This window comes from Prunus avium, chromosome 6 (assembly GCF_965620075.1).
Source record: "Prunus avium chromosome 6, drPruAviu1.hap1.1, whole genome shotgun sequence".
Classification (NCBI taxonomy): Eukaryota; Viridiplantae; Streptophyta; class Magnoliopsida; order Rosales; family Rosaceae; genus Prunus; species Prunus avium.
In genome coordinates, this window is record NC_142289.1 from 33109360 (window position 1) to 33132503 (window position 23144).

The window sequence follows — 23144 nt, forward strand, 5'->3', positions numbered from 1 at the left end:
AATAATTTCTGACTTTTGAAAACTTACAAGCCATCGTCTCACATTAGTCAATGCTTTCAATGTGAATACAAAAGAAATAAAGATTGTTTATTTATTAAAAAAAAAAAGGGAAAGAAAGTCTTTGTGGGGGCAATTGGCAAGTGGGCCTTGAAATAGTATTATACGAAGGCCACCGAGGGTCCAGCAGTGGAGGTGCTTCTTTTAGTTGGTGAATGTAAACCTGCCGTCTATTTGCTTAACTTTCTTAAACCCACCAAAGTCACACACACACAAAACAAAAACCGCAAAAACTAATAACATAAAATATCTAGGGAGGGGAGGGACGCGGCAATACACAATTGGCGAAAGCAGAAAAACAAAAACAAAAGGAGATTTGAATAAGACATGAAAATCTACATATATATGCCAATTGCCAGGATATGATCTCATTCTCACGTTTCTTTTTCAACTCTTGTCTTATAGCTGTGCAAAATGCCTGGATTTTAGCATGGAATTAAGCACCCAAGAAAAATTGTGTTTTGTGATTTATTTAGAGTGCTGTTATTTTCACCCACCTATCTTATTTTCTCACCCACTCTTTCGTTGTGGGATTTGAATTCATTTATTTAGGGTGGAATTAACAAAACTCTTTGTTTATTAAGACAATCCCAGACCTTTAGGGCTAGTTTGGTATTGCTGTGCTTTTAAAAAAAAACTGTTTCTGCTGTGCTGCAAAAATAATCAGCTGTGAAAAAAATCAGTTAGGCATTTGGTAAACTATATTTGAAAAAGTGCTGTGAGTAATCAAGGTGTTTGGTAAACTTTTATACAAAAGCACTTTGAGTATGTATAATGACCCAAAAAAAACAATAAGATATAAAAAATTAGTTGAAAATGAGCAATTAAATGTTAATAATTTTTTTTAATAATAAATTGAAAATGAGAGAAATAATATTAAAAAATTTAAAATAGTCTAAAAACAAATAAAAGTCTCTACCCAAAAAATCAAAAAAACTCTCAACTCCCATCTTCTTCTCTTCGCAGCCCTTTCCCCATCACCACCAGACTCTCACCCCTTCCCTCCTCTCCTTCCCTGTTAGGAACCAATCCCCCCGCCGCAAACAATCTCCAGACCCCTCCAACAACCCCACCCGACCCGACCCAATCCCATATCCCCATACCCAACCCCTTCCCCCACGCCAGCCCCACAGAACAAACCCCACCCAACCACCACCTCTCTCTCGCTCTTTCTCCCCCCAAGCCTCCACCGTCTCTCTACTTGATCCCCCACGCCGCCCAAATCCTCCAAGCCTTACCCACTGCTCAGATCCACCAAGCCATACCCACTGCCCAAATACCAATCTTAGGGTTTTTTACCCTATTTTTATTCAATTGAATGAAATTTACGAAATAACACATGAATTCAATTTAATTCAGACTGATTGCTGGTGAAATTGCAGCGTCTATTATGGCTCGCAATAACTGGCCCAAAATGCAGTGAGAAGAAGGAAGAAGAAGCGTGTGTTGTGTGCAGAGGGGAGACGAAACCATTTTGGATCCGGGGAGGTTGTGGCCGTAGAATAGAAAGTGAGGATAACGGATGTCATTTGCTAAAATAAATGGGGGTATTATAGGTATTTTGAAAGTTTCATTAATTGCTCCGCATGCTTCCATCCGCAGCAGTTTTGAGAAGCACCTCTTGAGCTGCTTCTGAAATCTGCTGTGAGTCACAACAATTTTGAAAAAAAGCAGCCTTATCTTGATTTACCAAACACTTTTTCATTCAAAACTTAAAAAATAAGTTGCTTCTTTTAAAAGTTAAGCAACCCCAAACTAAGCCTTAGTCTAAAAGTTAAGAACACAAGTCTTGAATGCAATCGCATAATATGAACTGTTGGGCTGACTTTTGAACCAGGCCCACATATTCTTTAGATTTAGAGTATGCAAATCAGGCCTAAAACAGTAAAAGCCCAATTATGCAATTCTAAAAAACTAGCTAAACCTAAATTCGGAACTGATTCGGAACTGAAATAAAGAGCGTGGAAGTGATGGTTGAGGGACTTGAGCGTTTTCAAGGAAACCCGTTCGAAGTTTGAGAGCTTCCTTCCTTCCCACTTTCATTCAAGTTTTGAGTATCGGCTGAGTTTCTGAGATGCGGAAGATGATGACGGCAACTGCATCTTCTAATGGCAGCAAAGGTATGCCTTCTCTCCACTCTACTGTTGTTGTTCTCTTCAACGATTACTCAGCTTTGTTTCATTCTCAACCCTCAAATTCGAAGCCAAATAAATCTAGAAACACCCAGCCAAAGCAGTTTGGTGTGAGAGACCCAACCAAAGTCACAAATCTTGAGCATGCTTTCAATGTGTTCGATGAAATGCTTCACAAGCGTCCTTTGCCTTCGGTTTTCCGTTTCAATCAAATCTTGGGACAAGTTGCGAAATTGAAACATCATTCGGCCGTCATCTCTATGTATAACCAAATGGCTGTGTCGGGAGTTAGACCTAGTGTTTGTACTCTAACTATTGTCATTAATTGCTATTGTCATCTCAACCAAATGGGGTTTAGTTTTTCTGTCTTGGGACAACTCTTTAAATCTGGGTTTGAACCAAGTGTCTGTACGTTCAACACTCTAATGAACGGCTCTCTTACCGAGAATAGAGTGGCTGAGGCTGCAGAAATTTTCAACAAAATGATGAAGACAGGTAATTGTAAGCCTAGTGTGGTTACTTTCGGCACACTAATAAAGGGTTTCTGTAGAATGGGTAACAACAGTGCAGCTATCCAATTGCTGAGGAAGATGGAGGAAGGAGCTTGCAACCCTAACGTAGTTATCTATAACACGATCATAGACAGTCTTTGTAAGGATACACTAACTGTGGATGCATTGAACCTCTTCTCTGAAATGATGAGCAACGGTATTTCCCCAAATGTCATCACCTATACATCCTTGATTCATGGGGTTTGCAGATTAGGCAAGTGGAAAGCAGCTACAAGGTTGTTGAATGAAATGGTGAGTAGAAATATCTCTCCAGATGTGCACACCTTCAGTATCTTGGTAGACACACTTTGTAAGGAGGGGATGGCTGAGGAAGCGCAAACTGTGGTCGAAATGATGATTGAAAGAGATATTGAACCTAATATAGTTACGTACAATTCACTTATGGATGGTTACTGTTTACGAGGAGAAATGGACAAGGCGAAAAAGGTTTTTGAACTAATGCTTTGCAAGGACTCCATGACTGATGTTCGTAGTTATACCACATTGATAAATGGATATTGTAAACGTAAAATGATGGATGAGGCCATGATGATTTTCTTGGAAATGTCTCGTAGAGGATTGGTTTCTGATACCGTTACATATACCACTCTTATACATGGTTTCTGCAAACTAGGGAGAATACATGATGCACAGAAGTTGTTATCTCAAATGCAAGGTTGTGGCCATCTTCCTAATATGGTTACTTTCGGCACACTAATAAAGGGTTTCTGTAGAATGGGTAACAACAGTGCAGCTATCCAATTGCTGAGGAAGATGGAGGAAGGACCTTGCAACCCTGACCTAGTTATCTATAACACGATCATAGACAGTCTTTGTAAGGATACACTAACTGTGGATGCATTGAACCTCTTCTCTGAAATGATGAGCAACGGTATTTCCCCAAATGTCATCACCTATACATCCTTGATTCATGGGGTTTGCAGATTAGGCAAGTGGAAAGCAGCTACAAGGTTGTTGAATGAAATGGTGTGTAGAAATATCTCTCCAGATGTGCACACCTTCAATATCTTGGTAGACGCACTTTGTAAGGAGGGGATGGCTGAGGAAGCGCAAACTGTGGTCGAAATGATGATTGAAAGAGATATTGAACCTAATACAGTTACGTACAATTCACTTATGGATGGTTACTGTTTACGAGGAGAAATGGACAAGGCGAAAAAGGTTTTTGAACTAATGCTTTGCAAGGACTCCATGACTAATGATCGTAGTTATAGCATATTGATAAACGGATATTGTAAGTGTAAAAACATTGATGATGCCATGATGCTTTTTCGGGAAATGTCTCGTAAGGGAATGGTTCCTGATACGATCACTTATACCACTCTTATGGATGGTTTCTGCAAAGTGGGGAGAATACGTGATGCACAAAAGTTGTTCTCTCAAATGCAAGGTTGTGGCCATCTTCCTGATGTTCAAACTTATGCAGTTTTACTGCATGGCCTCTGTAAAACCCAACAACTTCCTATGGCGATGAAACTTTTTAGAGTGATGGAAGGAAAGAAGTTGGATATTAACATTGTGATTTACAATATTCTTATTGAAGGTTCATGCATAGCTGGAAAAATTGAATCTGCACTGGACATTTTCTATGGTTTATCATCAAAAGGACATCAACCTAATGTCAGGACATATAATATAATGATCAGTGGGTTTTGTAATGTAGGCCTAATTAGTGAAGCGGAAAAGTTGGTTGGAGAAATGGAAGAGAATGGATGTTCTCCAGATGGTTGCACCTATAATACAATTATCCGAGGGTTTATCAATAGTAATGAGACATCAAGGGCTATGGTTTTTATTCAACAAATGGTGGAGGGGGGTTTCTCTGCGGATGCATCAACTATGGAATTGATTGTTGATTTATTGTCTAAAGATGATGTAGATCCGGCTTTGTTGCCATTGATAAAAGAAACATCGCGAAGTTAATTTGAAACTTTGACATGGCTGTACCCTTGGCAACCATGAATGTACTGTTCGTCTTAGTATGGTTGACGGTGCTTGAAGATATGCCAGTGAAGTATTTCTTTTGAACTGAGCTTATAGTTAGAGCAGAGTGTAATTACCTAGTATCTCATGTAATATGTAGACATGTGTGCTTGTGTTGGCCTTATTTGAGACAATAAGGATTAGTTTCGCACCAGGAAAATATGGTCTTTGTTGGTCAAAACTCGAACTGAAAAAATCAGAATGTAATTTATTTATTCTAAATTCATTCAGCATTCAGGGATTGGTATGGATACTCTTGGGCTTCAGCAAGTGGTGATGCTTTTGCATCTGCGACATATTAGATGTTCTTTATTGCTAATGCCATCGGAAGATCCTCCAATATTCTTCTTTTTGTTCTTTCGTCGTTGATGCAACTTGGTGGGTTGTCATGGTGGAATTGCACAATATTTATAGGTTTATTTAATTTTTATTTTTGAGGGTTTTTGTGTCTATTTAAGTATGATTTTGATTATATTTGAATGTTTTTGTAAAAACTGACATTAATGAATTTATGGACTAAATTTTGGCTATGAACAATAAAAATTACTTTTTTTTTATTTTTATAATGTGATTAGTATGCCATAAAACAAAATGAAAAATATAGACATGGGTTTAGTCAAGTTTGTTAAAACAAATATATTCCTACTCTTTACCTGAGTTTGAATCCCCTTCCCTATAGTTTAGATCAGATGAAAAATTAAGGGCTCGTTTGGTAACGTTTTCGGAGAATGTTTTCTGAGAATGAAAACGAGAAAACAAATTTGCATTTTTTAGGATTCGAAAATGCATCTAGTAGATTAATTGGAAAACATATTCAAAAAATAAAAATAGTGAACACGTGTCTGGTATGACAATTTGAGGATAATAATATGTGAGTTATTTTCCAAGTATATTTTTTTGCTAATTTCTGTCCTAAAAAGTTTTTTTTTTAATTCTGATATTTTAAAGGCTAAATTATTACAAACAATGAAAAATGTATCATTTAAGAATAATAATAATATCATTAAAATAGTGATAAAATTCTAATTTTAGAAAAACCTAGATAAAAAAAATTATATTATCTTTAGTTTAAAATAAATATGAAATTGAATAATAATATGATGGTTTTATAATAAAATTAATATATATTAATATAGCAAAAAAAAATAATGTGGTGGATACAAAAAATTGAAAAAATAAAAATAAAAACCATACCAACAAAAAAAGAAAGAAAGAAAGCAATCAGACATTGAGTGGGTAGAAAATGAAAATGTTAAATTGGTGTTTTCAGTTTTTGTATATGAGTTTAAATTTGTTTTCAGAACTGATCTCCATAGGAAATGTCGTCGCTATCTTAGCTGGGTCTTTAGTCTTCAACTTGCTTAGCTCTTCATCAAGTCAACTCCTTTCCTTTGCCAGAAAATCACCAGCAGCCGTTGACATTGACTACTTCTTTGTTTCTACTCTTGCATGAGGATCCCTAGAATCAAATGAGTGGAGAGCTGTAACGAAAGTCAAAGTCAATACGGGTAGGATCTGGTGTGTTTTAGCCGAGGAGCTTCACCTATACTCTCAAATCAATTAGTGCTCCGTCAAGAGAAAACCTTAGCCGAAAAATGAAGCACTCTGCAATTCTATTCGGTGTAGCTTTAATACTTTTTTGGTCTCATGTGAGCTCGAACTCACCTGATCTCCACCAATGGAGTGGAAATTTCCAGCCGACCCAACTCCTTAAAACACGCCACGTGGCATTATTGGCCACGAAGAGCTCCATAAGTCAAAGCCCTTAATGTGAGGGTCAGAACCCAACCCATTATCACTGAGGTTCATCTTCATTCCCAAGTATTTATATCATATATATGTGCCTCTTCCCATATTGCTCCTCAATCTCACCATGGCTAGCTCCATAGTACTGTTGTTGCTCCTCATTGCTTTGGCTCTTCTATCTGTATCCGCTAATCGTGAGTAACGCATTTACTAATTACGTTATTTGTACTATACTTATATACGATCAGATCACATCTCTCGTAACCATTGCAAGATATGTGATTAATAAGTATACTACAAATGACATTACAATAATTTTCATTTATCATGCGCCCTTATCTTATCTCCTATAGATTTCTTGAGAGAGATGTAATCAGTAATAGGGCTAACAATAACCCAACTTTTTTGTGCTTAATTATCATTCTTACGTGAATGCATGCATTATATCCAAACTAATTTCTATTTCCTTGCTGCATTTGCAGTTGTTAGCATCGATTGTGGGTCATCGGATTCCTACACAGATGAAAATTCAATAAAATGGGTAGGAGACGACGACTTTGTTCAAAATGGCAAGTCCCAAGTGGTGCAAACCACCAATGGAGTGTCTCATGTAATGGGCACCTTGAGGGTGTTTTCAACTAGGAAAAAAAACTGTTACTCCATCAAAGCAGAAAAGGGCTCTCAATTTCTTGTGCGTGCAAGTTTTTATTATGGAAACTATGACAAAAAGTCAGCTCCTCCTAGCTTTGATCTTCAATTGGATGGAAACTATTGGGACACCATTCAAACTTCAGCTGATGGTGTTGTGTATGATGAAGTTATATATATCACGAAAGGTGATTCTATAGAGCTTTGTCTTGCCCAGACGCAGCCCAACCAGCTTCCGTTCATATCCGCGATCGAGATCCGGGGCTTGGCCTCGGAAATGTACAATCATGTCGATTCGGAATATGCCATGCTTCTGACAAGAAGGGTTGCTTATGGTGCAACTGAAGCTATAAGGTATATATATGCTATGCTACTCACCTACTTTCTCTTTGCCTTCTTAGAAAGAGTGTAATACCAAAGTGGGACGTTTCTTTTTCCCTCTTTTTGTTTTGCCTAGATAAAGAGTGAAATGTTATAAGGGTTAAAAGCGTTTTTCAGATGAGCTGAACTACTTTTGGTTGTGCGGGGTATAAAAACTAAAGGTCCTTATGAGTTATTATAGCACTTTTTATTGCCCTCTAGAAAAGCACATACTGTACTTAGTAGGTGCTTTTTTAGGAAATTTTTATAAATGCTTTTTTTTTAAAATAATAAACTACTTGTATTTTAATAAAAATTTCAACGTGCTTCTAACAAAAGCGATTTTAGTAAACATGGTACTTAAATGCTATATTCAATCCCTCAATCCAATTCTCAATTGACTTGGCCAAACTTTACGTCAACTTAACTCAAGCTTAAGAATAGGCGTGGTGCACAAATTTCTCTCCACATTGTGCGATCACTAACCTAATATTCTTGAATTCTTTTTTATTTCAAGCTGACTTTAATTTCCTTATATTAAATATTTCAGGTATCCAAGTGATGATTTTGATAGGATTTGGGATGCAGTGGAGGTTGGCAATGGACTAGTAAAAGTCACAACTGATGCACAAACTATTGATACATCTGTGCCTGATCAGCCTCCTGTAGCTGCTTTCCAGTATGGAATAACAACCTCAAAAACATCTGAAGCAATACTTCTGGTCACTGATCTTCCACCCGTTGAAGTTCCCATCTACATCATCATGTACTTCTCCGAAGTAACCGTACTTGATTCGACTCAAACCCGATCCTTCGAGATCTACATCGATGGCAAGTCTCACTTCGACCCCATTGTTCCAGTCTATGGAAGTGTCGTTGAGATGTCCATTACCAACATAAGTGCTTCTTCAAACACCTCCTTCTCTTTGGTGGCTACTTCGGACTCGACGCTTCCTCCTTTGATCAATGCCATGGAAGTTTATTATGTCAGCAGTCCAATCACGGATGGAACTGATAGCAAAGATGGTTGGTAATCTAGTCCTTAATTTTTTTTTTATATCTCACATACACAACTATGATATCATGGGAATTTGACTTTGAAACTTTTAGTCTGCAAGTCAAAGCCCTTTTTCATTGGGTTAAACCCCCATTGACAGACATTTTCTAGTTATTAAATTAAAAATAATGATAATTTTTCCTTTGTGGCTTTGCTTTTGATCTATCAGTGGCAGGTTTAGCTACGTTGCAAGATAAGTTTAGCATACTACAGGAATGGACTGGTGACCCATGCCTCCCGTCCCCATTTACATGGGATTGGGTCAATTGTTCTGCTGGCGACACACCCCGCGTCACAGCACTGTAATTATTTATTATTTACTCTCTTTTTTGGCTCAATTTAAAGTTTTTTGTCTTATTTTTTCATATTAATAAAATATATTTATTATAATTTGTAATGCATTTGAAACCTTCAGCTATCTGAGTGGCTTTGGTCTTTCTGGGCAACTCCCAGAATTCAGCTCCTTGGATGCTCTTCAGACAATGTAAGTTGCATAAGAAAAGAAATAAATTGTAAATTGCAGAAAACCTATTATTATTTTTTTGTTACAAAAATCTAATTATGTCACTTTTGAATTATTTTTTGAAATGCAGAGACTTGCACAACAACAGCTTGAGTGGATCCATTCCTGATTTTCTTGGCACCTTGCCTAATCTAAAACAATTGTGAGATTTTCCTAGAAAATTTCTCCTAGCATATGATATTCCATCTAATTAATTTCTGCATAATTAACCAGAAATTTTGTCCATCTATTAGGAATTTGGCAGACAATAAACTCAGTGGACCCATACCAACCACAATTTCAAACAATAACAAGCTGAAGTTAGTGTAAGTATAAGCTCAGTTTTTTTTATATGACATTTCTTATTGAGAGAGTCAACAACATACTAAACTTACACACATTATACGGATGTTAGGACTCGAACCCGGGACTTTTCTTGGGGGAACAATTGCGTCCTTTGTAATTTGGTGCATATTAAATATTTTTCTCTATTCTTTTATTATTTGCTTTGTATTCTCAAATTTGGATTTTTTTTTTTTTTCAATTATTTAATTTTTGCTTTTTTTGGGGGGAAAAAGGTCGTCAGGCAACCCTAATCTGTGTGTCTTTGGTGGGTCCTGTAAGACAATAGTTGATAACAGTGGAGGCCCTTCTTCTGGTAGCAGCAGCAAGAAAAAAAGCAGCAAGCTACCATTAATTCTTGGAATTGCAATTCCAGCTTTCTTTGTTTTCTGGGTTATTGTGGTGATCTTTGTCTGTGCTATGAGCCAAAGTAAAAGGAGAAGAGCAGCTGCCATAGCAGCAACCAATGCAGGTCAGCACACAACCTATAATCTCTATTAAATTGCATGTGTATTTGCATAGCTTTTGTAACACGTTATTTTTAACTAGACCGCGCATGTCATTCAACTTATCACATTACAGTTAAGTTTCTTTCCACATTTTTCTCAGTAATGTTTGATATTGTGACACATATTTTTGTGCATTTTAGGACAAAACGGTAGGGCCAACATGCCTAATGGCCTACCACCACAAGGAGCACCAATGAACCCACAGATGTTGGGTAAATTTGGAGAAGTTATGATGAATCAGTTTGCAGGCAATGATGAAGACCGTGGAACACCAGAGCAAGGAACACCTGAGCAAATAAGAAATCAACAGGTTGAAGAAAGGCCACTACAGTATTGAGTTGCTCAAGTTCCCTTTTGTTTACATAGTTGTTATTGAGCCAAAATTGTATTCATGATTAGTTGTGTTTGAAATTTCTTAAATATGTTTTCCCCCCATGACCCACAAGAACTATCAAATAAATTCGCATTTCACAAGCTGCAAGCACGATGCTAGAATTTCTGAACGTTGCTCTCAGCTAAAACATAATCTTACCCTCTGAACTCCATTAATTCTACGCTCTAAATGAATCCTTATACAATCTAATTTGAAAGTTCAATAATAAATAAAAGCTAAACAACCCTCAAGTTTGTGTGGTGTTTCAACGATCGCACAACTCTTGTTGATTTTATGATATTGCCCATAGTTTTGACAGAAAATTGGACAGAATTGACTTCATGGATGAGATTGATGTGTGGGATAAAAGGATGGAGATAACATTGATCGAACTTGAAGAACTGGGACAAAATTGATGTGTTTGGAATAGTACATAAACAATGAGGGGTTAGTTGGAATAGTTTCTTCGGTAGGTGACTCCAGTTTCATCGTTGTATCTGCCAAGCACGGAAGCTTTTTAAAAACATTAACAACCAAAAATATCCTTATAATTTAAATAATATGGATTCAAGATTTTTTTTTAGCGGAGGGATAATATTTAATATATATAAAATTTTGTCTATTACACAATTAGTCTACCAAAATTCATATCAAATCATCAATTAATTTATGAAAATTAATATTAATTAATCTATATATAATAAAAATGCATAACAAATTATCAATTAAACAAACCAATCAAAATGCATACCTCGAGTCGCACTCTTCGCAGTTATTTGAGTTTGCTACTGATTATATAAATACATATATATATATATATATATATATATAAACAAAAAAATAAAAAATAAAAATATTATAAAAAAAATAAAAGAAAAAACATAAGAGAAGAAAACTAGGAGAGAAAAAAAAAACCTGGAAGGAAAAAAAAAATGCAGGGGCGTGATTGAGTTTTTCACCTTGTGGTCTACAACAACTAAGAAATAGCCTCTTCAAGTGTCAAGGCAAGACAATAATTCAACGCAAGAATCAATTCAAGTTCAACGCATGTATCATTAGATGATTAGATCCTCTCCATCGCTAGCTTGGACTCATGTTATTGTATTGTATACGGATTTATTTGCTTTGCTTGCAGGTTTCGTGGAGTAAGAGGGTAAGTGGCTTCTTTGTATTGAAGCAGATTTCCTTCTTCTTCTTTTTTCTAAGGCATGGTAAAAACTGATGTCGTTTTGGCCACGCTTTTTTTTTATTTTTTTTAAAGTGCGATGCGCCTGCACACGGTAGCCAACACACAAAGTTCGCTGAGGCATTCTATCAAATATGTGGTGGGCACCTTCAAGACAAAGCGGAGGGGCAAACTAAACTCCAAACACAGAAAGTGCATTCTATACGCTTTTTTTATCAAAAAAATATCATGAGTATAGCCGAGCGGCGATACTTTTTTTTATAATAAAAACCTGTAGTATATCCGCGCGGCTATACTTTCTTTTATAAATTACACCGCGTATAGCCGCGAGGCTATACAATTTTTATAAATAAATAAAAAAACGCGTATAGCCGCACGGCTATACTATTTATAAAAAATGAAAAAAGAGAGGACCCCATCGATTAGCGCTCAAAATACTTATAGCCAAGCGGCTATACTATTGTTTTTTTTTAATTTAAAAAAAGGGGGTATAGACAAGCGGCTATACTATTTATATTTTTTTAAAAGGGGACCCACCTTGTGACATGTGTCCAAATAAGTATAGCCGCGTTGCTGTACTATTTTTTAAAATTAAAAAAAAGGAGTATTGCCGAACTGCTATACTATTTTTTTTATTTTTAAACAAAGTACCGCTTCGATTAGGGATGGCAAAAATCCCCGCCGGGTCGGGTCCCCGTCGGGTACCCACCCCTAACGGGGGAAGATTTCGGGGAAAATCGGGGGCGGGTATGGGGATCCCCGAATTTTAAAAATCCCCAATTAGAGATGGGTCGGGGATGGTATCGTTGTCCCCATCCCCAAACCCAGCCCGATTAGTGATATATATAATTTTTTTAATTAATGAATATAGAATATAGAATATAGAATATATATTTCAATAAACCAATAGGAAACAATTCATGATTTTCTTGGTTGACCAAGAAACATATGGAAATTATTTTTTTATGTGTTCTATCTTCGTTATTAGAACCTCCTTCCATTCCATATTGTCTGATAAAGGTAAGGTGCGGTGCTGGTGCTATAGTGCTACCAATTTTTTTGTTTTTTTTATCTTGTATTTTCGAAGGTCTTTAATGTGTTTTGTTGTTGTTAAGTTTAGCAGTAAAATAAGTATTTTGAGATAAAATATTTAGTTTTGATTGTGGAATATATGATTTCTATTAGTTTGTCAAATTGTTTAGATGCTTTTAAGTAGTTAAGTTGAATTTTATGATTTAAATGAATGTAATTGAGTTTATTTTTTGGTCAAAATTGAGTGTAGTATATTTTTTATAAATAAAAACCGGGGATTCGGGGCGGGTTTGGGAGACAACCCCCCGACGGGGACGGGGACTCCCCGAAATTTCTTATCGGGGATAGGTGCAGGGACGGGTGCGGGGATGAGGAGCGGGGATGGGGATGGTATTGCCATACCCGTCCCCGAACCGGCCCGTTGCCATCCCTACCTTCGATTAGCCGCCCATGTGTCAAAATAAGTATCGTCACGCTGCTAGACTATTTAATAAAAAAGAAAAAAGAAAAAAGGACATCCTAGTTGCATTAGTTTATACTTTATAGATATTAATTTGCTATTTCAACTCTACAAACTAGTAAAACTTAGTTGCATAATAAATTGTTTAGTGATCATTAACAATTTTGGCAAGTTACAACTGAAAAGTTCGGTCACTAACTATATAGTATTTTAAATATAATATATATTATTTTTATTCAATAATATGTGAAAATTATGTGTATAATATGTGAATTTTGTTTGTATTATTGAAAATTTTGTTAGAAAAATACATGTATTAAACATGAAAGTGGTAAATTTTTTACAAGTAATAACTCTGGAAAAGTTAAAAATGAATAGGAGACAATAGAGACTCAGGTAATGGCCTAATAGTAATGGATAATTCTCTAAACAACTCTTATTGATAAATGAAAATCGAGAAAAAAATTTAAAAGAAGAAAAGGATCCTAATATATATATATATAAAGAGTATAGCGGATCGAATATACTATTTTAAAAAAAAAATAAGAAAAATATATACTTTAAAAAATATATATTAAAACCCGAGTATAGCCGCCATGCGGCTATACTATTTATAAGAAAGGAGAGCACCCTAGCGGTTAGGCTCCCACGTGTCATAATAAGTATAGCCGGGAGGGGTTCGAATCCCTCTATGCGCAACATGGGAGGCTTTTCAAAAAATTTCATGTATTTTTTGGGTTTCGTATCGGGATATTATCGATAATATCTCGATAAATTGCCCAAATCATTCATTAAAATGTTGAAGTTATCTCCCCGATATTATCGGGATAATATCGATATTTAAGACCTTGCTAATATTCAAATTGAGATTTGGGAACATCGTGCAATCTTCAAATTGGGAGGCTTCTGTTTCGAGCGATAGTAAGACTCCCCTCAAGTAGTTGGTGGGCGCTAGAGTAGAAGGGCAAATCCAGCACCTCCATGGCTTTTTCCGGTGAAGTTGCACCTCCTTGTACCTTTATGGGTTCGTTAGTGCAAGCGACCCACTACTAGCAACACCGATATTGTCCCCAACCTAACCACCTAAAAACCCTAGTATGTGTGCGGGTTTATCACAAAAAGGTCTTAGTGTTATTAGTAGTTGCACTCAATTATATATTGTATTTACTTTTTCAAGTTTCCAATGTGGGACATTACATTTTTCAACAAATCCATGGCCACTCGAACCACAATCACCACCATCAAACTCCGTAACTTGAACCACAATCACCACCATAGATCCAATGGAATTCACAACCACCTAATTGAACCCAATAGGCACCACCACCACTATCACCACCGATGCCACCATTTCTACCACCAACACTTATACCCAATCGAATGACCCCCACCATCATCAAATCAACGGAACCAATCCAACTATCAAACCATCACCGAACATTGACCAATATTACTAGAGGGAGATCATCGAATTCGAGAAAGAACTAGATAGAGATTAAGAGGAAAAGTGAGAAAAGAGAGCATGATGTTGATGAAATTGAGTGAGACTCTACGAGCGGGTGATAATTTTTTTTTTTAGCTGTGTTCTCAAAATTTGATTTCTAATTTAACCCACCAGGGCTCGTTTGGTACGTCGGACTGTACTGACTAATTTCCGTCGGATAGTATTAATCTGCTTCGGAGAGTACTGACTATTTATCCATAATATTATAAGGCGTTTGGTGCTGTTTTGGATAAATAGTCTAACTAAGTTATACTGTCTTTGGTGATGTTTCGGATAACATCATATCAGACTATTTTTTTTTTTTTAAAATCTTTGATAATTTTAATGGAAATTGAGATTCAAATGACATGAATTTTTTTTTGGTAAGATTCATATGACAAGATTTGTTTTTCAATTGTTTTTGCCAAGATTTTTTTTTTCATATAACCCATTATCATTATTGTAGTATCTCATAAAAATTCCAACATACTCGCATACATTAATAAAAATAGTACCAAATTCAATTGACATAAATAATGGAAAGTTCTCCTATCCATCCTAATTTGGTTCACACATTGTATGTCATCAATTCCTATAATGCTATCTAAATAATTTGACTGAGTTGCAATCTTGAAAAACCTTTGACTCCTAATGGCATTCTGTTGTTGGCGTCGTTGTTCCAAATTTTTAGTTTGCCATGAACCACATCATGCACCAAACCATGATATGCAAGAACCACAATCTAATAATAAAGTATGCCACAATCTTTCTTTCATCCATATCTAGGCATAATATAAAGGAAATTTTTTTAGTAAAAGTAATATAAATAACCATGCATTAATTTTAGCAATATAAATAATCATGCATTACACAAGACTACATGTAATTTTGCTCTCCTAATCGTCAGGTATGTATGTATTCAACTAAACTACCAACACTAGCACAATTGTTTGTTTTTGGACGAAAACTAGCACTACTCTGTTTAATACCAACAATCTAAATATTCCCACAACGTCGAATCAATATATCACATACAAAGAAAACATTTGATTAAAAAAAATGTCAAAAAAGAAAAATTAATAACCTAATTTCCACAAAAAATTAATAAAAAATTGAAATATATAAAGAATAGAGAAGAAGTAAGAAGAAGCATATTGGAGAGAGTATGAAAAAGAGAGAGAGTGAGAGATGAATATCTGGAGAAGAGTGAAGAAAATAACTTGTGGAGAATATAGCAGAGAAGAACCCTAGGGAGAAGAAGATGAAAAGAGCGTCTGACTTTTTTCGTAGAACGTGTGTTTTTTTTCCTAGTCATATTAATTAAGCGTTTATTATTTAATCCGGGGTGTGTGGGTTGTATTAGTTAGTCAGGTAAGGAGAGTATTAAAAGCTCAACCTGTATAAAATAGTCGGGTAATTGAATAATATAAGTTGACACCAAACACCTGACATAGACTATTTACTCATATCCAAAGTCTAATATGGAGCTCAAATATTGAAAACACAAAATTCGTGCTTTTTTTAGCTGCCCAAACAAATTCATGATTGCTTGATTTTTGTAATTTTATGTATTTTAATAGACAGAACTACAGTACTCTCTTTTAATACGCTCCACCGTGGCCCACCAAAGCCATCGGATCCAATAGGTCCTCCAATCCTTAGGTCACAAAAAGAGGCCCACTCCATCCACACCTACTCGCCGCCGCATACAATTTTTCCTTTCATCCCCCACTAAACTTTATCATCGAAAATCTTTCTTCCCTTCCATCTCTGACGTTCTCTCTCTACCCTTAGGGCAATCAAACTCGCTGTTTGACTCAGACCGAACCCTCGCTATCGCTGATTTGCTCCTCAGGTACTCTCTCTCTCTTTCTCAGCGACCCTCACTCTCTTGCCGAGTCGGAGTCGATCCCGACTCGTTCCGAGTTCGATCTCCAATCTTTCTGAGTTCGTTCCTCTTTTGTGGATCCTCGTGCCTGTGACTCTGAGCAAATTTAGGTTTTGGTGCCATATCAACTTAATTCTCTCTCCTAGGGTTTTTGAAAGTGGTTCTTTGTTTTTAAGATTTTAACATCAAATGACTGAGACTGCTGTGCTTTGCGCATTTTTGTTTGGCTGTAGAGAAAATCTGGACAAATGAAGAAACCAGAAAGTAGTGGAATTTATGCTTGATGCTAGTTTTGTATTCATTAAAATTTGTGGCTTACGTCGACCAAGCCTAACTATGGCATGGAGATCCTTCCTTAGTTTTCAAATTTTCTCTTTAGTCTCGGAGAAAAAAGAATTCAACTCCTAAGTTACTGATTGTCTATAAATTTTTTAGTAACCGGAAATGGGATTAGGTTATGGACAGTTTTGAAACTAGATGAGTTAATCCTGGTGCAGCATCCTACTCCATTGATATGTTGTGTTTTCATATTGAAATGGGGTGATGTTTTACACATCTCTATGTCGTGAGTACTTGCATTTGAAACTGGGAAGCTGATGGTGAAGGCTGCGGACATATTAGAGAGTTGTTTAGGAACTCTGTTATTTGCAGATTTGGAATTGTTCACCTTAACATATTCCATAGCTTATTTTTTCTCTTTAAGGAAATTGAAAAGACCATCTGTGTGTGTATATACGTATCATCCTGATTTGTTATGTTGTTTTAGTTGTATATCCAGCACACAACCTTATTTTAATTGATACTTTAATTTGCATAGTGGAAGTGGAGGTTGTTGGAGATATTGCATTAGTAACATATAGGTCTTGCAAAATGGAAGAAAAGCAAGATGATATAGACTTTCTGTAAAGCTGATTTTAGCTGGTCAATTCCTTGCCTAATGAAACCTTGTTTGATGGAGTTTTAAGGTGATGAGAGACCTAAGATGTGTATGATTCTTATTACAACTGTTGTATTGATGTAAATTCTCTTATTCTTCTATGTGTGTTGGTTGTTGTATCTCTCAGTAATTTTTTTTGTACTTCAGTTGATGCCAAGTTTTTGAAATTTATAGATCAAACAGGCTGTTATGGATGCATCTGTTTTGCTTGGTTGATAGTTTTGATTTGTGCATTTATATTAGTTGCAGCATTTGGGTTAATCATTTGACAAAAAAAGGCATTTGGGTGAATTTCATGCTATACTGGTTGATAGTTTCTTGACATCTCTTAATGATTTATTTATCTTTCTACTCTTTAGTCTTATCTCTTACAACCATGTTGTCCTTTTCAGGCTATTGGTTAATTTTTCACAGAGAAGAGCTTCATCAAGTTGTTCGTACAAGGGTTATTTCTCGGCAAGGAATGATTTTTGCATGACCTTTTGATGCTCATGCAATGTCGGGTTTACTTAATGTATTGTCTTTTGTCCACATAACTACTTTGAAGTAGCATATTTTTAATAACATATCAAGAGTGTCATCTTAACTCAGAATGCCTTTTTTAATAAAAACAAATCGGTCTATTTGCGTAATGTTTTGGATTGGTTAGGGATTAAACTCTGGGAATTTTTTTTTAATAGAAAGAAATGTTTGATTTATGTTTGTTCATGTACATTTTCAAGCACTTTTCTGTGTGTTTTTTCTCTCAAAATTTTAACATTTCTCTGAGATGCTCTTTTGGATTTGTGCTTTCTTTGCATGTAGTTTAGGAGCAGACGATGATTGTGAATGTTTTTGTTTCTAAATCTGCGGCCTTTTCATGAATGTTTCTTTCTTTAGCGTTGGTATGTTTTGCATGATGGAGTATATTCTTTTGGGCATTATGTGAGAAATTTTTACTTTCAAACTATTTACTGTCAGGAACAATCTTGATTTAGTTTTGGTGATTGCAATTGTTTTGAGAGATTGTGGCAAATGTTGTATTCTGTATGGGTATTGTTGCAGTTGTGGGGTTTAAGAATTAAGATGAATATAAGAGTCTCTAGTGGTCTTATGTATTTGATGTTTTGTATGTGATGAATAATTTGTTCACGTATTATGTGAATTTGGCAGTCTTCTCTAAACGGATCAGCCTCAAATCTTCCAGACAGTAGTGGGCGATTTGCCACATCTTTCTCTGGTCAGTCTGGTGCCGCTTCTCCTGTTTTTCATCACACAGGTGGGTTATTTTGCTGGATTTTCTTGTGTTAGTTTCAAAGTTAGTGGAATTGAAAGTTTCTTTCTGCAGGAACTATTCAAGGATTCAATAACATTCATGGAAGCTTCAATGTTCCCAACATGCAAGGGACATTAACATCAAGAAACTCAACGTTAAATAATGTTCCTTCTGGTGGAGTCCAACAACCAACTGGAAGCCTTTCTGGTGGACGGTTCACATCAAATAATCTTCCTGTTGCTTTGTCTCAGGTACATCGATATGTATTCCATTTGCTAATTGTAGTTTGAGAATGTTGACAGAATCAATGAACTGGCTCTGTCTCTCTCTCCCCCTCGTGTTTTTATTGCTTTCCTCTACTCTACCTCATTGCATTTTGTTTTTCCTTTAAAAAATCTGTTTTGTAGTTATCTCATGGAAGCTCCCATGGACATTCAGGAGTCACTAATAGAGGAGGTATAAGTGTAGTAGGAAACCCTGGATTTAGTAGTAGCACAAATGGAATTGGCGGTTCTATTCCTGGGATTCTCCCTACATCTGCTGCAATTGGTAACCGGAATGCTGTTCCAGGATTGGGTGTGTCCCCAATTTTGGGAAATGCAGGTCCTCGGATTACGAGTTCTATGGGAAACATGGTTGGTGGGGGCAACATTGGGAGGAGTATCAGCTCTGGTGGAGGCTTGTCAGTGCCTGGTCTCGCTTCTCGTCTAAATTTAAGTGCAAATAGTGGATCTGGAAGTTTAACCGTCCAAGGGCAGAATCGCTTGATGAGTAGTGTGCTACCACAAGGTATATTACCTTACTTGCTGTCTGAATTATCTTATGCCAGTGGAATCAGTTAGAAGTGTATTTATGCACTGTTACATTAGTCATTGTAAGGTTTATGCTTCCTTTAGGCATTACTTCGTTAGGACCTTTAGAACTATAGTTGTCAATGAAACTGATATGAATTGGGTTCTAGTAAGATTTGATGTTTGAACTTAATATGATTTTGGTCTAGTAAGATTTGATGTTCTTTGTTTTTGTATAAATTTGGTAAATGCTTCAAATCCTGTCAAAGATTTTTTTTACTTGTGTGCAGTCTGCCAAACTGTTGAACAACAGGTTGGCTATTCTGCCTTTTTTGGGTTTTAATATCAGTCCAAAAACTACCAGACGGAGATGTATTGGTTATTACGGCACATGCATGTCTGGTGCTTCTTGGTGCTTAAAATGCATTTTCTTGATTTCCCGTCATGTTTTACTTACACATCTTTTGCATGGTTGACATTTTCTGGTTTCAGGATCTCCACAGGTAATTTCGATGCTAGGAAATTCTTATCCTAATGCTGGAGGTCCACTTTCTCAAAGCCACGTACAAGTGAATAATTTGAGCTCTATGGGAATGTTGAATGATGTGAATTCTAATGACAGTTCTCCTTTTGACATCAATGACTTCCCTCAATTAACAAGTCGTCCTAGTTCTGCAGGAGGGCCTCAAGGGCAATTGGGTTAGTAAGAAAGATGACGCAGTTTTGTATGTATCCTGTTTCTCCTATAATTGGAATATAATATAGCAATTTTCAGGTTCACTGCGAAAACAAGGTCTTGGTGTTAGTCCTATTGTTCAACAGAATCAAGAGTTCAGCATCCAAAATGAAGATTTTCCAGCTTTGCCGGGATTTAAAGGTGCGATATATTTAATAAATTATTATTGTTATTATTATAACACAAATTGGTTTATGGTAAATGTTAATCCTACTTTCTACATAGTGGTGTTTCTCTCCAGTATATTTTCTCAAACCATTTTATACCTGAAATCTAACCCAGGAGAAAACCTTGAATAGTGTGTCTGCACCTGCATTGTCATGATTTGCAGTTGCATATTTTAAGTGTTGCCTTTGACTAATGTTTTGAAAATTTTATTTCAAGTAGGTGCTTTGCGGATGTGAATATCTTTGACCTGTCATTTTTGGTGATTTTACTTTTTTATTCCCCAACTTTTTGTATAATTAATGGTATTCTGAACTTGCACTCACATTTTGCTGATTCTCTCTCTCTCTCTCTCTTTCTCTCTCTCACACACACACACACACGCACATTTTGCTGTTGAATAACATTTTGTATGAATAACATGCTCCCAAAACTGTTGGAAATAGTAGTATTGGAAAGGATTATTCTTCTTCTAGTCAATTACTACACCCTCCGTTGTATCATCTTGAAACACCCCCTTTTGTATTTCAAAAATTAAATCATTTCTAATCTATTAAATATAGTTGACAGAGATTTGTAAATGATTTGCCGTTATGCCAATATGCTAATCTCTTTATGAGAGAATATAGTGTCTGGATGTACTTATTATGATTAGCATTCTATTGTTTTCTTGGCACATACGTATTGTTTGATAGTTGGGAAACATTCCTGTAAGTGAGGTAGGTTGCCTATTTGCGGATTTTTGACCTTATTATTAGATCTTGTGCAGGTGGTAATGCTGAATATGCAATGGATATGCACCAGAAAGAGCAACTTCATGACAATACTGTGTCGATGATGCAATCTCAGCACTTCTCAGTGGGTTCTAAACTCTATATAAAATAAGAGTCCTTTCAGTTTCCTTTTTTTTTTTGCTTTCCCTTGTATAAGTACTTGGTCATAAGTGTTATTCTCGGTGTGTTCTCATCTTCGTATACTGTTTTGTAGATGGGAAGGTCCGCTGGATTTAACTTGGGGGGAACTTATTCTTCTCATCGTCCCCAACAGCAACAACAACATGCTCCATCAGTCAGCAGTAGCGGTGTCTCCTTTTCGCAAGTAAACAATCAGGATCTTCTCCATTTGCATGGTTCAGACATATTCCCATCATCACATTCAACCTATCACTCACAGGTGGGCTAGTTTGGTTCTACAAATTGTTATGTTATAATGTGATTTCTCTTTGGGCTAGATTGTAGTGGAGATTTCTCTATGAACCCAGTATTGGAAATCATTAATGTTGAAAGGTTCAGTTATTGAAATTCTTTTTTAAATTTAATTTGTTGATTTGAACTGGTTTGAAATGATATGTTAGTCCAAACAATTTTTATTTATTTAAAAGACAGTCCAAACAAATTGATTATAGTAACGCTCGAAAAGGGAATGGTTTTACGTCCTCACACTGGGAAAGGCTTGAGTTATAGGCAGTTATTTATATTCTTGAGTAATTAAACGATCTAATACCGAAACCTTTTTGTTTCAGACTAGTGGACCTCCTGGAATTGGATTAAGACCTCTAAATTCTGCAAATACAGTTTCTGGTATGGGTTCATATGACCAGCTTATCCAGCAGTATCAACAACACCAAAATCAATCCCAGTTTCGCCTGCAGCAGATGTCAGCTGTCAATCAATCATTTAGAGATCAGGGAATGAAATCAATGCAGACAGCGCAATCGGCTCCAGACCCATTTGGTTTGCTTGGGTTGTTAAGTGTGATAAGGATGAGTGATCCTGATCTAACATCCCTTGCACTTGGGATTGATTTGACTACGCTTGGGTTAAACTTGAATTCAACAGAAAATCTGCACAAGACTTTTGGTTCTCCATGGTCTGACGAGCCAGCTAAGGGTGATCCAGAGTTTAGTGTTCCACAATGTTATTATGCTAAACAACCGCCTGCACTACATGTGAGCTGTTTTTTCTGTGATTGTTTATTTTAAAATTCAATCTTCTTCCAGTGTATTGTCCCTCTGTGCTCTAATTTCATTTTGGGTGGCTGCAGCAAGGGTATTTTTCGAAGTTTTCGGTGGAAACGTTGTTTTATATCTTTTACAGGTGCTTCTTGTTGGACCTCTTTCAATTTCTTTCCATGTCTTTAAAGTATTGAACTCACGGAGTCATTATTTTGTGTTTTGCAGCATGCCCAAAGATGAAGCGCAACTATATGCTGCCAATGAACTGTAAGCTTTCATTTGTTTATAATTTTGTGCCCTCCCTGTATGAATATACCTTGAATCACTTTTCATATAGAGTAAAATCATAAAATCCTTGATTTTTTGTCCATCAAGAGCTTGTAGTGTAGTATTTTTTTACCTTATCATAAAATCATGCTAAAAAAATCCTGTGTGCCCATTGTCCGATGATGTGGAGTGTCTTAATTTCTGCAATTTATATCAACAAGGCATGGTTGGTTGTACTAAACGCAGTATGATGTCTGTTGTTGGCAGCAATAATAGAGGCTGGTTTTATCACAAGGAGCATCGTCTATGGTTCATAAGGGTCCCCAACATGGAGCCACTCGTCAAGACAAACACGTATGAGAGAGGATCTTATCACTGCTTTGATCCTAACACATTTGAAACGATCCGAAAGGTTTGAACTGATTGATACATATTCCATTTATGTATCCTAATTTGACAAATTTTAGTTCCCTGAGTTGAACCTCTATTTTGGTTGCAGGATAATTTTGTCTTGCAGTATGAGGCGTTGGAGAAGAGACCGGTCTTACCGCAGCATTGACAATCGTTTTCTATTTAGAATGTAAAGTTTCAGTTTATGGATTTCATTCATTAGAACGTAAGTTTATTGTAAGCAATTGTCTTACAGATCTTGTTGCAGTGTTCAGCCAATCAGTATCTTACGCGTTTCTTTTATACAAAAATGTGGGGC

General features: G+C 36.2%; 2 protein-coding genes and 1 non-coding gene across 6 annotated transcripts; 2 read left to right on the plus strand and 1 right to left on the minus strand.

The window, feature by feature from the left end:
- Positions 1-1994: 1994 nt before the first annotated feature.
- Positions 1995-10269, plus strand: LOC110773675 (kinase-like protein). 2 transcript variants are annotated; one of them, XM_088255611.1, is made up of 9 exons: positions 1995-2177; positions 6973-7492; positions 8049-8524; positions 8725-8857; positions 8971-9039; positions 9149-9220; positions 9312-9383; positions 9636-9871; positions 10049-10269. In XM_088255611.1, exons 1-9 carry the CDS (start codon positions 2132-2134, stop codon positions 10243-10245), a joined length of 1821 nt encoding a protein of 606 aa, XP_088111737.1. In that variant the 5' UTR covers positions 1995-2131; the 3' UTR covers positions 10246-10269. The 2 variants fall into 2 exon arrangements, with proteins under 2 accessions (XP_088111737.1, XP_021833887.1); XM_021978195.2 differs by lacking the exon at positions 1995-2177 and adding an exon at positions 6583-6684.
- A 5871-nt stretch (positions 10270-16140) lies between these two features.
- LOC110773673 (NOT2 / NOT3 / NOT5 family) lies at positions 16141-23136 on the plus strand. 3 transcript variants are annotated; one of them, XM_021978193.2, is made up of 15 exons: positions 16141-16297; positions 17660-17781; positions 18420-18525; positions 18595-18773; positions 18930-18978; positions 19093-19311; positions 19806-20012; positions 20089-20190; positions 20984-21072; positions 21202-21387; positions 21737-22162; positions 22258-22310; positions 22394-22435; positions 22703-22847; positions 22935-23136. In XM_021978193.2, exons 2-15 carry the CDS (start codon positions 17764-17766, stop codon positions 22992-22994), a joined length of 1881 nt encoding a protein of 626 aa, XP_021833885.1. In that variant the 5' UTR covers positions 16141-16297; positions 17660-17763; the 3' UTR covers positions 22995-23136. The 3 variants fall into 3 exon arrangements, with proteins under 3 accessions (XP_021833885.1, XP_021833883.1, XP_021833884.1); XM_021978191.2 differs by having other exon boundaries at positions 18930-19311; XM_021978192.2 differs by having other exon boundaries at positions 18930-19311; positions 20107-20190.
- LOC148294064 (small nucleolar RNA snoR35) lies at positions 18448-18525 on the minus strand. The gene has a single exon (XR_015836931.1). It is a non-coding gene; the product is annotated as a small nucleolar RNA snoR35 (small nucleolar RNA).
- Positions 23137-23144: the final 8 nt, after the last annotated feature.